This window comes from Nerophis lumbriciformis, linkage group LG15 (genome assembly GCF_033978685.3).
Source record: "Nerophis lumbriciformis linkage group LG15, RoL_Nlum_v2.1, whole genome shotgun sequence".
NCBI classification, from domain to species: Eukaryota; Metazoa; Chordata; class Actinopteri; order Syngnathiformes; family Syngnathidae; genus Nerophis; species Nerophis lumbriciformis.
Window position 1 is genome coordinate 45,895,204 of NC_084562.2, and position 15,254 is coordinate 45,910,457.

At 36.8% G+C, this 15,254-nt stretch overlaps 1 protein-coding gene across 2 annotated transcripts in view; it reads left to right on the forward strand.

The window, feature by feature from the left end:
• Positions 1-15,254, forward strand: part of LOC133616150 (dual specificity mitogen-activated protein kinase kinase 5-like) — a 119,694-nt gene that overhangs the window by 24,397 nt on the left and 80,043 nt on the right. For both annotated transcript variants that reach the window (XM_061975277.1, XM_072914856.1), the window contains 3 exons: positions 5,499-5,566; positions 5,662-5,710; positions 6,881-6,945. In XM_061975277.1, coding sequence (XP_061831261.1) covers positions 5,499-5,566; positions 5,662-5,710; positions 6,881-6,945 — 182 coding nt within the window. The remainder of the gene's footprint in view (positions 1-5,498; positions 5,567-5,661; positions 5,711-6,880; positions 6,946-15,254) is intronic.

Consider the following 15,254-nt stretch of genomic DNA (forward strand, 5'->3'; position numbering starts at 1 on the left):
CAGGGTCTTAAAAAGTTCTAAATCCAACAATTTGAATTCAAGGCCTTTAAATGTCTAAAATTCTCCTAAATCTCTTAAAATGTCTTAAATAAGATTTCGAAAGGTCTTAAAAATCTATTTGCGTTACTTTTATTTAAAACATGCATAAGCTTTAGTTTTGCTTTTAAATGTTTAGATTTTTGAGGATGCTATAACATAACTACAAAACCGAACTTAAGTAGGCTACCTGTACTGCCGTCAGAGTTACTCGCACACCGCCAGTTAGGGTGCCGTGTTCACGCAGCGGTGTGTTGTTACAGCTTAGCATAGCCGCTTAAAAAACTTAATGAAAGCCCACAGCAAAGCCGAATTACATGCATAAGATGGGTAAGTGCAAGTTAGTAAGTGCAAGAACGACCAATGCATGCTTGAAACTAGTGGATGGAAACGTATTAAGTGTTTAGGACCCTGATGTGGAGCTATTTAGGTAGGAAGCATTTGTAAACATTGCGGTGAAAGTCAATGGAATGTAATGTAAAAGTCAAAATCCGAGATAAGTCTGTGTCAAAAGCTGCTAAAACGCCAAAAACACAACAAATAACAGGAGTTGGGTTGACATTCTGGCCACAAATACTCCTTTGGGCCATTTGTTTTCAATTGAATGGAATGCTAACGCGGGTGATTCTGACTATTTTGGACTGGTAGTGATCGATTCACAGAGATCAGTCTGACACACTATAAATACCTCAGTGCTAACGAGGGGAAATTACACTTCAACGACTGTTGTTTGCATTGACAGTAGTACTGCTCGTTTGCATCTCAACAGTTGTTTTTCTTACTAAGATAGAAAGGAAACATTTTTGCCCAGGCACACCTTCCTGGTGTTGGAGTATAAATAATTGGGGTTTTGGCACCAGCCGTTAGACTGGATCTGACCAATCTAATTGTAAAACTAGATCTACCCAATATAAGTCTAAGACTAGATCTGACCAATCTACAACGATAGGCATGAACTAATGAAGGACTTGGGTGAGAGGTGAAACGTCTTCTAAGACATACCAAACAGTCTGTTTGCGATCGATTGAATGCCCTGAAATTACTTTATGCCATGTTGCAAGCACCGTATTTTGATGAATGAATTAATGAATTTGTTGTACACCTGCGGCTAACTGACGTTTGCGCCCAATATACAGTACCGGTATGTACAAAATAGAACTTGTCCAAAAATTAAGTGGGTGCAGCCTAAAATCAGGTGCGCTCCATAGCCCGGAAATTACGGTACACTTCCACTAGAAATTTCTTCCTTAGTTTAAAATTGCACTTTTGAGACTTTGAAGAATGTTTAAACTATGGTGCAGAAAAAACACTACATTTTTGTAACAGATTTGAGTCATTTTCAATATTTAAGTGTTAATGGAATTAAATTGAATCGAATCAGATTTGTCGATTTAAAACCTCATGAATCAAAATCAAATCCATCCATCCATTTTCTACCGCTTGTCCTTTTCGGGGTCGCGGGGGGTGCTGGAGCCTATCTCAGCTGCATTCGGGCGGAAGGCGGGGTACACCCTGGACAAGTCGCCACCTTAAACCGATTTGGGAAATTGACCATAAAACACAGCCCTACTTACTTTTTATACACACGGGGAAAAAAATAATAATGTTTTCTGGGCTCCATACTCACTCATTTTAGAGATAATTTACACGTCGTTGTACGTCTGATGTATCACTATATCAATGATGCGTTATAATGCACAGCCAAGTCAGTTGTGGTATGTGCGTATTAGGTGTGTTAGGTGGCAAAGTTACACTGCCATCTACTTTTCGGAGTTGGAACATCAAGCAACACAGACACCAATCTAACCCCCCTTTCTGTTTCTCTTTCTGTGGAGGTCCAAATTTACTTGTGGCAGGCCACTTGTCGTATCCCATTCAAATACCTGATATCGTACTTGTCATACTTTTACACCCAAAGAACTCAAAGGATACATAGGCCATTTTGATATTTTTCATTTTTAAAACTAATACAATATGTTGATGTTTTAAAATCAAATAAAAAAAAACATGCTGTATGTCATCTTTGTTTATATTTGCGTAAGCATTTCAACTTTTTTCTGATTACACCTGTTTGCTCTTTTATTTTTGAATTTTTTTATTTTATTTTTTTTATATGTTTTTCTTTTGTAAGTGTTTTTAGAATGTGCCACTGGCCGCAAATGGCCGCCATGCCGCACTTTGGATAGCCCTGCCTTATATATATTGTATCTGCTGTGAAGCTTCGGCTCTAACTACTCAACTACTAAAGTCAAGGGTCTGTTATGACAAGACGATGTTTTCCAAAAACCTTTGGTAATCTTTCACCCCTTTCCTCCTATGTTAATATAAAAGTAATTGGCTGAGGGGAGTCTTGTGTGCTGTTTAAATTAGGTCTTCCTGGGCACTAATTAAAGAGAGAATCCCTTCGCTTTAGTAGACCCAACACACCTGCCTTTTGACCTCAATTAAAAGAGTAATTTTCAGTATTCCCCGTACAAAGTCTTGTCTATTCTTTCATGTCTTTCGAGTAAACATAGATCCGCATGAAAAAATGAAACGAAAATCGTCCTCAGTGGAGGATGACATTTTATTGTCTCAACTTGATTGTTCCTTGTGCCTTTGTCTTATTTTCCCAGATGTTAAGAACATTATATGTAATTGCACACAACTCCTGTTAAACCTCGTAATTATTCATATTCTAGATTAATTTGTTGAACGGGTTTCTTCTGGCTAGAAATGCCACACAAAAGATGCAAATGACAAATTGTGTCAATTTGAATATTGATATCACTATTATCCCTGTCTTATCTCTTGTACGACCTTTTGCATTTCATACATTTTAAGCTACTATACATGAAAAACTAGATTTTTTTCAGTATGTACAAAACCCAAAAACGGTGACGTTGGCACGTTGTGTAAATCATAATTAAAAACAGAATACAATGATTTGCAAATACTTTTCAACTTATATTCAATGTAATTAACTGCAAAGACAAGATGTTTAATGTTCGAACTGAAAAACTTCATTTTTTTTGTGCAAATAATCATTAACTTAGAATTTAATGGCAGCAGCACATTGCAAAAAAGTTGGCACACAGGCATTTTTACCACTGTGTTACATGGCCTTTCCTTTTAACAACACTCAGTAAATGTTTGGGAACTGAGGAGACCAATTTTTGAAGTTTTTCAGGTGGAATTATTTCCCATTCTTGCTTGATGTACAGCTTAAGTTGTCCAACAGTCCGGGGTCTTCGTTGTTGTATTTTACGCTTCATAATGCGGCACACATTTTCAATGGGAGACAGGTCTGGACTACAGGCAGGCCAGTCTAGTACTATGAAGCCACGCTGTTGTAACACGTGCAGAATGTGGCTTTGCATTGTCTTGCTGAAATAAGCAAGGGCGTCCATGAAAAAGCCTTTGCTTGGATTGCAACATATGTTGCTCCAAAACCTCTATGTACCTTTCAGCATTAATAGTGCCTTTACAGATGTGTAAGTTACCCATGCCTTGGGCGCTAATACACCCCCATACCCTCACAGATGCTGGCTTTTGAACTTTGCGCTTATAACAGTCCGGATGGTTCTTTTACTCTTTGGTCCGGAGGACACGACGCCCACAGTTTCCAAAAACAATTTTAAATGTGGACTCGTCAGACCACAGAACACTTTTCCACTTTGCACCAGTCCATCTTAGATGAGCTTGGGCCCAGCGAAGCTGGCAGTGTTTCTGGGTGTTCTTGATAAATGGCTTTCGCTTTGCATAGTGGGGTTTTAACTTGCACTCACAGATGTAGCGACAAACTGTAGTTACTAACAGTGGTTTTCTGAAGTGTTCCTGAGCCCACACTGATGTCGGTTTTTGATGCAGTACCGCCTGAGGGATCCAAGGTCACGGGCATTGCCGCTTACGTGCAGTGATTTCTCCAGATTCTGTGAACCCATTGATGATATTACGGACCGTAGATGGTGAAATCCCTAAATTCCTTGCAATAGCTCATAGAGAAATGTTGTTGTTAAACTGTTCGACAATTTGCTCACGCATTTGTTTACAAAGCGGTGACAATCGCCCCATCCTTGTTTGTGAATGACTGAGCATTTCATGGAAGCTGCTTTTATACCCAATCATGGCACCCACCTGTTCCCAATTAGCCTGTTCACCTGTGGGATGTTCCAAATAAGTGTTTGATGAGCATTCCTCAACTTTCTTAGTCTTTTTTGCCACCTGTGCCAGCTTTTTTGAAACATGTTGCAGGCATCAAATTCCAAATGACCTAATATTTGCAAAAAATAGCAAAGTTTACCACTTCGAACATAAAGTATCTTGTCTTTACAGTCTATTCAATTGAATATAGGTTGAAAAGGATTTGTATTCTGTTTTTATTTACGATTTACACAACGTGCCAACTTCACTGGTTTTGGGTTTTGTACAATCAGAAGTTTGCATACATTGTACATCATATTAATTGTTGAACACTATCACATGAGTAATTATTAACTCATTACTCATTGCAGTTTTTATAGGGTGAAATTACATTTATATTCAAAGTATATATTTAATACTTTTTAAAAGCTATAATGGTGTTTCTCTGGTGAAGGCACAACTTGCGAGTGACATTTAAACAAGTAATTGGGTGTTGATCCAATTGATGATCCCAAACACATATTGAAACTGTTTTTGGAATGGATAATGCAAACTAACATTAAGCTTCTGGAACAGCCTTTACAACCTCCCAAACGTCACTTAAATGATGTCACTGTCTGCCAGAATTATGCAAGAAGCGTATGCTTGACTACAAAACGCACCTGATCTCATACCACTGGGGTTGTACGTGTGTATATTTGAACCTATATGTACAGTCCATCTGGAAAGTATTGACAGCCTTTCACTTTTTCTACATTTTGTCATGTACAGATAATTCCATCAACTTCATTCTTGGTTTATGCTCTGCCATGTCAGGTGGGACCTTATATATAGACAGGTGTGTGCCTTTCTAAATCATGTCCAACCAACTGAATTTACTACAGGTGGACTCCAATCAAACTGGAGCAACATCTTAAAGATGATCAGTTGAATAAAAATGCCCCTGAGCTGTGAATACTTATGTACATGTAATTTCTTATTTTTTAGTTTGTAACACATTTGAAAAAAAATCACATTGTCCTTATTGAGTATTGTGTGTAGAATTTTGAGAACAAAAAATAATGCATTCCATTTTGGAATAAGGCTGTAACATTAAAACGTGGAAAAAGTGTAGCGCTGTGAATACTTTCCGGAGGCACTGTATAATTTTGACGTGTAATGTCCATGATGACTGTGTGTAAGCATCTGACCATAACCATATGTTTCTGTTGTAATTCCTGAAGCTTTTCATCATTGGAGCTATTGTAAACTATTTAATCTAAAATCCTGTATTTTAAAGTGTAATCACACTGTATATCTGTCGGTCCACCTTGACCATATGTATGTTTGCACAAATGTAGGTGAATACACGGCCTAACCCAGGCAATGACTGCACACATGGTTTCACAGACCCTATGACCAACAACAGGTAAGCTCAGGGCACAGTTTGCGCATCATCAAAGTTCAGCTAAACAAGATCTAGAGACTCTTATGTTATTATGACTGTGTGTGCTTTTAATTCAGCTTAAAGCAATCGTCTGCTGAGCTGAAGCGTATCCTAACAAATGGACAAGTGAGTGTGTTTTTGTTTAACTAGAAGTCATTGTTTGTCTTTTTATACCCTGTAGCCACTCGCCGCAGCACATGATCTTTAGTAGTTGTTCTTGTGTATTGATTCTATGCGATTACAGCTCATGGCATTTTCTACGCGTTTGTTTTTTTTCTCTGTAAACTGCAAATTGGGATTCAGATTATACTGCCGGTTCAGATACGATTATCCACAAGTGAGCGCAGACGATACAAATACCGATCACAAATATAAACTGTACATCTTTCAATGTTTTTAATGTGCTATTGACAGTTAAACAGTATGAGCATGATATTTAAACAAGTTCATTTTTGTCTTTTGTTACTTACAATTGTTTGAGCAAAACAAAATCCATATTACAAAATAATTTAACAAAATCAAAAATTACTATCTATTACTCATTAAATTCCTTTTTGCTCTCAAAGTCCTGCGTCCAGGGAAAAAATAAAAAAAATAACTGTGAGAAAATAAAAATATTGATGAAATCAATCTAGTATCCATCATATACTGATTCTACTCTTGTTTGTAACACCACTGAAGTATGGATCAATCCGCCCTCCTCTCACAAGTCGTGTATTGACTGCGACAATGCTGACACACCAACCGTTGTTATATTATCATCTCTCTAACTCTTATTAATCTACTTGTTAATTTCCTTTGAATAGCTGCTTTCTGTTTGCTGCAACATTGTTCCATCTACTCTTCTTAAATTTTACTAAGCACTTATTTATTCTATTGTTTCTAGCTAGCTTAGCGGTTAGCTTAGCTGCTCTTGCTTGCTCTCGGTGTGTAACATGTTTAGTCTCGTCCTAATACTTAATACCTAAGATATTAAGTTTATTTATAACTTGTTATTAACTGAAATAAGCTCATTCAGTCATTTATTTAAACAAAAATGTATTGTCAGACAAATGCATGATTCATTACCTTTTCACATTTAATAATGGAGAGGAATGTGTTTGTAAATTTGTATTTTGTTGACAGTCATGCTTGTTTAAGAGAACATACACATCATAAACCTCAATGTAACATACTTTACTTCTAAATGCAGTCATTTGATTGTTTTTCTATTATAAATGACAACCCTGTTGTGAATTACTGTCCTACGTTGCATCGGTGCCTGCTGTATTACGTCACATTCTTCTTACTTTGCAGATAAATGCCCAAGATATTCAATATCAAGAGCAGCTTGGGCAAGGAAATGGAGGAACGGTCTACAAGTAAGTGTAGCTCACATTGAGCCACCAATCATACAAGTCACTAGGACAGGGATGTCAAACATGCGGTCAGCGGGCCGGAATACATCCGCGAACAGGTTCAATCCAGCCCACGAGATGAGTTTTCTAAGTGTAAAATGTAGCTGCATTTTTAAATGAAAGAAACTGCTGTTCTAAATGGTTCCGTTGGATGTCGCAATAACAATTCTGCTAGGCAGGCAAATAGTTTATACCGGGGCGAGCAAGTATACTAAGCAAGAGTTACACGGTAAAGCGCGGTTGCGACTCCTCCCCCTTGACCCAACGTAAAACAAACAGGAGTAAAAAAAGACAATTGGTATCCCCAATTAAAATGCTGCATGAGACACTGCACATTGATATAGTTCTGTAAAAAGTATTGTCTTCTGTGCAAATTTAAAGGAAGTGATTAATGTGTGATTTACTGCAATACTGTCAGTCTTTTAAGTTTTTATTTTTGGTTTGTTGAAATTGTTCACACATTGCACAACTTTTATCGATAAACAGTGATGCCTAGAAGGCAGGGAGTAAAGTTAAAAGTTAAAGTCCCGACGATAGTCACACACAGTGGTGAAATTATCCTCTGCATTTGACCCATCCCCATGTTCACCCCCTGGGAGGTGAAGGGAGCAGTGAGCAGCAGCGGTGGCCGCGCTCGTGAATCATTTGGTGATTTAACCCTCAATTCCAACCCTTGATGATGAGTGCCAATCAGGGAGGCAATGGGTCCCATTTTCATAGTCTTTGGTATGACTCGGCCGGGGTTTGAACTCACGACCTTCCAGTCTCAGGGTGGACACTCTAACCACAAGCCCACTGAGCAGGTCTAATTCAACTCTCTTGAATAGTTTCTACCTTAGTTTGTTTTGTTTGCTGAGTTAGCACAGGATTAATATGTGGAAATGACAAATGAGGTAGTTGACACATAGAATAGTTTTTATTTATGCTTTATTTTGCTTTTCTGTTCAACCCTAGATGGGCTGTGACTTAAAGTTTAATTGCTTTGTAGATACACTGAGATTAAATCTAAGTTCATTGTGTTCTCAAGGTGTATTTGAAACTGCACCAATTTTTCCTCAGCAATTTTAACTAACTTGAAGTGTTTTGTCCAGAGGATTATTTGTGATATGTACATTTTCAGAATGTGCTTGTTCTATTTTGGGCCGAAGTAATACAAAGAAAACAGTCTGAAGTTGTCGTAGTTGTATTTTTAAGTTATTATGCCATGATTTTACCCGTCCGGCCCACGTGGGAAAAGATTTTCCTCCATGTGGCCCCTGAGCAAAAATGAGTTTTACTCCTTTGCACTAGGAATTATGTTTGATTGATTGATTGATTGATTGAGACTTTTATTAGTAGGTTGCACAGTGAAGTACATATTCCGTACAATTGACCACTAAATGGTAACACCCGAATAAGTTTTTCAACTTGTTTAAGTCGGGGTCCACTTAAATTGATTCATGATACAGATATATACTATCATATATACTATCATCGTAATACAGTCATCACACAAGATAATCATCAGGGTGTATACATTGAATTATTTACATTATTTACAATTCGGGGTGTGGAGGGGGCAGGGGGGGGTTAGGTTTGGTTGTTATCATCAGTCATCAACAATTGAGAACAGAGAAATGGATATTGAAACAGTGTAGGTCTGACTTGGTAGGATATGTACAGCAAGTAGTGGACATAGAGAGAGAGAGAGAGAGATCAGAAGGCATAAGAAAAATATCTGCATTTGATTGTTTACATTTGATTATTAACAACAATCCGGGGAGGGTGTTAGTTTAGGGTTGAAGTTGCCTGTGCTTGACGTATACTACAGACATGTGATTTTTCCGTCTATAGTCCGTTTTTCTTCGTTTTTTCCGACCTACAATGTGTTAAAATCTTGATCCATTTCTTTGCCATACCTGCCAACAACTACAGTTTTCTTGTAATGAGTATGGTATTTGATAATCCAGTGGTAAAAAAACTACGGTTTTCCATTAAAAAGGACTAACTTAAAAATCGAAGCTACGTAGCGAAGCAACTCCACTGGCAGGTGACAACATTTACAGGAAACCTCAATGATGATTGGTTGGTTTACCTCTAAGAAAATCCAAGATGTGTTGGTTGGTGTACTATGATGGGTCACAATTGGTTAAGATTAGGGCAAAACGTTACGGACAGGCCAGTGAGAGGCAAGATTGGGCGGATCATCGAACCAGGAAGGGAAATCACAACAGCCGCGAACATCCCAAATGACGACGAGAGAGTCGGAGAAGAGAAGAGGGAATATTCAAGCTGGCGAATTATATATTAAAAACAACTAGTGGAAGATGGCAGAGGGATTCTCTTCCTTGGATTTTTCTTTTAGCGATGTAGACAACATCCAGGAAACCTACAATGCGTCTACTTGGCCACATTTTGACAAATGTATGCGTCTGGATAAAACAATGCCCAACACATTAATTTTAGTTGTTAACCATGTAAGCCCAAATCAAAACTGCTCTCGACATGGAAGATGTGGAATACACATTTAAGAACACACATGATTATGGCAGACATGTGATGACTTTTGCTACAGTATATAGCCTGTTTAAATGCTAAATTTAATTTTCATTGGTGTTTTAGAACAAGACAGTAGCTGACATTTTGTTCAATATTTCTACTGCTTATATTTTGACATTGAATAGTTGAATCATTTTGAACCATAAACAACATGACTGCAATATATTTGTTATTTCATGCTATAAATCACAAATGGCTATTCAGACAAAGGAAATTAAATAATAGAAAAAACATTGTTTGTACTTTTTATTTTTGCATTTGGAGAAGTTAGAAGGGGATAGGGAGTCGAAGAGACAGAAATTGGCTATAAAATCCAAGGCAGAATCCACTAAAGCAGAAACAAAAACGAAAATCCAAGCTGCTCAGAAATTTGCCAGGAAGGCTTATGTCAGAACCATCAAAGCAAAAATGCCAAAAGTAATGTGTGAATGAACACATTAAATAATGTAAATAACTAGATGAACCATCTGTGTGTCCCCACCAGGGCACCACCCTGGACCTGGTTGGGGACCTGCGCCTCCCAGACCCCTGGCTTATTTTCAGTCTTTTTCATTAAGTTCAAATCACATGCCTGATACTAGATGCAGGTCACAGGATTTTGGCAGTACACAGTATTTTCTTTTTTCTATTTGACTGGTACTGTTATTATAACCTTACTTGGATGAAAATAATTTCCTGTCGATGAAGGCCACGAGCATCTTTAACTTACTGTTATATAAAAATATACTTCAATTCTAAATGTCAGTTACAAAATGCTCCACCACTCATGTATTTTAAAACTTAACATATATGTCCCATCATTTTAAATAATTAAGGTTTCATGATCATTCACTGCTAAATATTTCAATCCAGGTATTAAAAATGTGGTTACAATTAAATACTAAAATAAGTACATGTAGAAAACGCATAAATACATACATTGTGTCTATTAATATACCGTATGTATATCTTAAACCAATTGAGGCTTTAAGCTATGACAGCATTAGACATAATTGGTCTATAGTACTAAACAATACCCAATAGAGAAGGTGCGTCCGCACTGGCTAGACACTGACAAATATACTGTATTACTGAGGAGCTAAAGTTATGACAAGGTAGGCACTCTTGTCCCGCTTTCCCAATGCTTCCTTGTTTCTTCCTTGCCATCAATCCACCTACATTGAGCTGTTTTATTGAGATTGAAGTATTGATTACTGCTCAGGCTAACCTTGACTCGGCCAAATGTTCTCTCGCCTCCACGGCAAACCCAGTAGATTTCCAACCGAGCCAAACCACAATAGCGTCTATTTATTTTCTCTTGTCTCATTCCAAATACATTTGACTCTTTTATCGCTTTTAGATTGTTTCATTAAAGTCCAATCTCTCATAGTTGCAGGACAAACAGAATGCTGATGTTTCAGGGTAGAAATGGTTACAGTACGCTTGTGTGAAGGCCAATATTGCAAATCCTACAACTTCTCAGTCAATTTAGCTCAGCAGAAAATCCATATGTTTTGGCGCTGAAAATGTTATGGTTGGGAGGAGAAGAGGGAAAGAAATGGCACTCTACCTTGTTTTGCTGTTGTGCATTATTTTCTTAAAAGTACTTAATAGAAGAAGCAAGGCAGTTTATTAATCTACTGTAGCATATTTTATACACTTATTTCTATGTGGTTTATATTCATTGAAAGTACAAACACAAAGAATCAAAACAAACAAGATATTTAGTCCGAAGAATCTGAATAAAACCAATTAAGATAGGAGAAAATACCTACTATTACAATACTGTCAAAAAATACCTACATATATATATAATGATCACCTTTTTAGGTCAGATGAATCACCCTTTTGAATTTTGACGAATGACGAATAATTAATACATTGTGTAATTAATCTGCTTTTATACATAACTAATAGGGATGGGAATCTTACAACAACTCACAATTCAATTCCATTCCGATTCAAATAGATTCTTGAAAAATATTAATCGATTTAGAATTGTAATAAATAGGTATAGCCATTTGGATGTGAATACATTTTTTCTGGCACATCTAATGATAGTGTGTTTTTTTATTTTTATTTCGCATTTGTCAACGCAGCCTTACTTATATATAAACACATGATTAATATGATCTGATTATACACTGTAAAAGGTGACCGTAAAAACTATGGCAAGCAATTGTTAAATAGCAACAGTAAAACACTGTAAAATAAATCATAGTTTATCACAGTCGTAAATGCAGTAAAGAAACAGTAGATAATATAAATTACTATAGTTATACCGGTAATACGTAAAAACACATGACTTTACTATGGAAATACTGAATTATTGTACAATGCATTTGCTTTACGTTGCAATTTAGCAAGCACATACTCTAAAATGTATGATATTATTATTTTGTCTAAATTAAAGATTTTGCCAATTGTAAATTTAAATTTACAGCATACCTTAATTGCAGAGGTGTGTCTAGAGCACCCAAACATTGTACTAAAGTAAGAGTACCGTTACTTAAGAATAATATGACTCAAGTAAAAGTAAAATGTAGTCATCAAAACAATTACTTGAGTAAGAGTAAATAAGTATTCAGAAAAAAAACAAACTTAAGTGTTGAGTAACTTGTGAGTAACTTCTGATTTATTTAGGATCTATTTGTTAATGGTTCTTGAACTACAATTGTAGTTGATGTGAGTGTGCCTGTCTAAAACATAAACTTATATACAACTTTTGCAACATGTTTTCTCTAGTTACAAGTGTAATTCTTGTAAGCTGAAATGTGAACATTTCTATTGACACAGATGACAGCACATGATATAAATGTTCTTTTTACGAATTTTAAAGTAATCATTAAAGATGTGTGCTGTATTTTCTGATATCATGTCACTTTTTACTGTCAGTACATTTTTATGCACTAAATTAATCTGATTTGTCAAATAATTCAGTTTCTTCTATTTTCACAGCTGCATGTGGAGTTGTAGTTTCCATGCTTTTATCTCTAATGTGACTGTTGGCCATATGCAGTGTGTCTCACATACACTCGGGGTTGATTGTGGTCATTTCAGCTTGTTTAGCTATGTGGAAATGTAAATACAGTAAAAGAAGAGAATGCTACAAGCTAATAAGCTAGCGCTAGTAAGTTTCGATCTCCGGATCTAACAGGTAACTACACATTTTCACTGCTATTTAGTCTTTTTGGTAATGTTTTAATGCGTTTGAATGACAATTGTGGTTATAATCATCAGAGACATACAAAAATATATATTTCAATATTTTTTTTTTTTAGATATTTTAGCTACCTGTTTTAGGTTTCTGCATACCAGTTGTTTCAAACAGCCGGGATGTGCTGGTGTCATGTGTCATGATTAAATTGTCTTATTTTGGGAACATTCTGACACGTGCTCAACAAGTAGGTTTCTATTTTATCATACCACCGGCCAGTGTTCATTTTGACAGCAGTTTTTTTTAGTTTGTCATAGTGTTTTGACGAAAAGGTATCTTAGTTTTAGTCATATTTTGATCATGTAAAAATGTTTTGTTTTCGTCGATTAAATTCCTCAACATCTTAGTCGGCTAAAATTACAGTAAATGTTGTCGACTAAAATATAATGTATAATAGTATAATGTATAAGACGTAGTATGTATCTTGTTTTCATGTTAACATATAAGCGAACGAGCTGTCAGCACCAGTTAGTCCGCTGTGAGTTTATCAAAGTGCAGTTATCAATCTCAGTTTGTTAGGTCATTTTAATTTAAAAAGGGTAATACCAGAGGTGGGACCAAGTCATTGTTTTGCAAGTCACAAGTAAGTCTCAAGTCTTTGCCCTCAAGTCCGAGTCAAGTCCCGAGTCAAGACAGGCAAGCCCCGAGTCAAGTCCAAAGTCAAGACTGGAAAGTCTCAAGTCAAGTCCTAAGTCCTGCATTTTGAGTTTCGAGTCCTTTCAAGTCCTTTTAACCACAGACTAATATATTAACACAGATTGTGTATGCTTTTCAAACACTGTATTTATTTATTAAAACAAGTGCATTTTAAATTGCAGGAAAGAAAATTGTGCTGACATTGCACTTTATAATAGCACTATTAACCAGTCATTTTAAACATTAACTCATTCCTTTACAGAACAAACACATTGAAAAATAAAGTGCAAATGTACTTATTTGTACAAAAGTGTTAACATTGAAAAAACATGACATATACGTGAACATAACAAAAAAGTTGTACTTTTTATATGTCAGGGCCCTATGCTGCATTGCATTTGCAAAAGACCAAATCAGCCAAGAGTCTGTCAGTCATTTGTGCACGATGGGGGCGTAGTATGATGCCACCATGGCTGAAAACTCGCTCCACTGGAGCACTGGAGGCAGGCACTGCCAAGACTCTCATGGCCACTCGGAACAGTGAAGGAAGAGTCTTCATGTTCAATGCCCTGAACAAAAGGGGGGAGAGAGTTGTTTTGGGTTGGTGCACTACTTGTAAGTGTATCTTGTGTTTTTTATGTTGATTTAATTAAAAAAAGAAAAGAAAAAAATTATTTCTTGTGCGGCCCGATACCAATCGATCCACGGACCAGTACCGAGGTAAACAACCAACAGTATGTCAGAAAGCTAGCTAAAACGGTACACATATTCATAATATAGTATACATTTTAACTGACCTTTATTTTACTATTTTTGTCTTTTTTTAGGTGGCTAAAATACGCGGTGCTGCTGACCGCCGTCTAACGTTACGTGTGATATATTGACTAACGTAACCCTGCTTAAAAAAAATCACTGAACAAAAAGTATGAATAAGGTAGTGAACTGCAACAGATTCCCGTGTTTGCAATAACGTTATAACGTTAGCAGTGAGTTTACAGCCTCACTGATTTAACTACACAGCAAATAAAAGTCACGTTACTTAGCCAATAAACGTTATCTTACATTCAAAACTTACCGTTCTTTGTGCAACTTCAAATGCCGGACGAAGTTGGAAGTTGTTGCCTCTCCATCAGTAATTTTCGAACCGCATGTGTTGCATACTGCAAACCGTTTTGTGTTGACCACCTCGTAATTTTTATACCCAAACAAAATTATTTTAGGTATCATTTTTTGTTCACTGGCGTGTGGTTTGGACATGTCTTCTTCGTTGGTTGTCCTGCAATTTGATTGGATGAATGCTGTGTGATGAAAACAAAGTAGATCTAATTTGATTGGCTGTTGTACTGAGAGCACACCAGCTGACACACGCAACGCTGATAGACAAGTACACAATGAAAAATACGGAGCGCTCCCGAATAACTTTTTCATCTTTGGGTTTTGGGGAAAGTAGCAAGTCATGTCAAGTCATGTCAATTCAAAAGGCTCAAGTCCAAGTGAAGTCACAAGTCATTGATGTTAAAGTCTAAGTCGAGTTGCAAGTCTTTTTACATTTTGTCAAGTCGAGTCTAAAGTCATCAAATTCATGACTCGAGTCTGACTCGAGTCCAAGTCATGTGACTCGAGTCCACACCTCTGGGTAATACTAACCTTCGGGAGTTTTGTCGCCGTCATCATTATTACCGTTTATCGTTACATCCCTACAATATAGTCTTGTTTCCTGGTGATAACTCCAAACGCTGTGTCTTAGTGGTTGCAGGTTTGAATAGATCCCCACCGTGAGGCTTCATTTGATTGGTGGAATGGAGTCCAATGTCACAAAAGCTTAAGTTGGAGTGGCGAAACAGAGTCACGTGACAGTGCCTGCCAGGAGAAGGCTTGTCTTTATCAATAGATTGTCAATTAT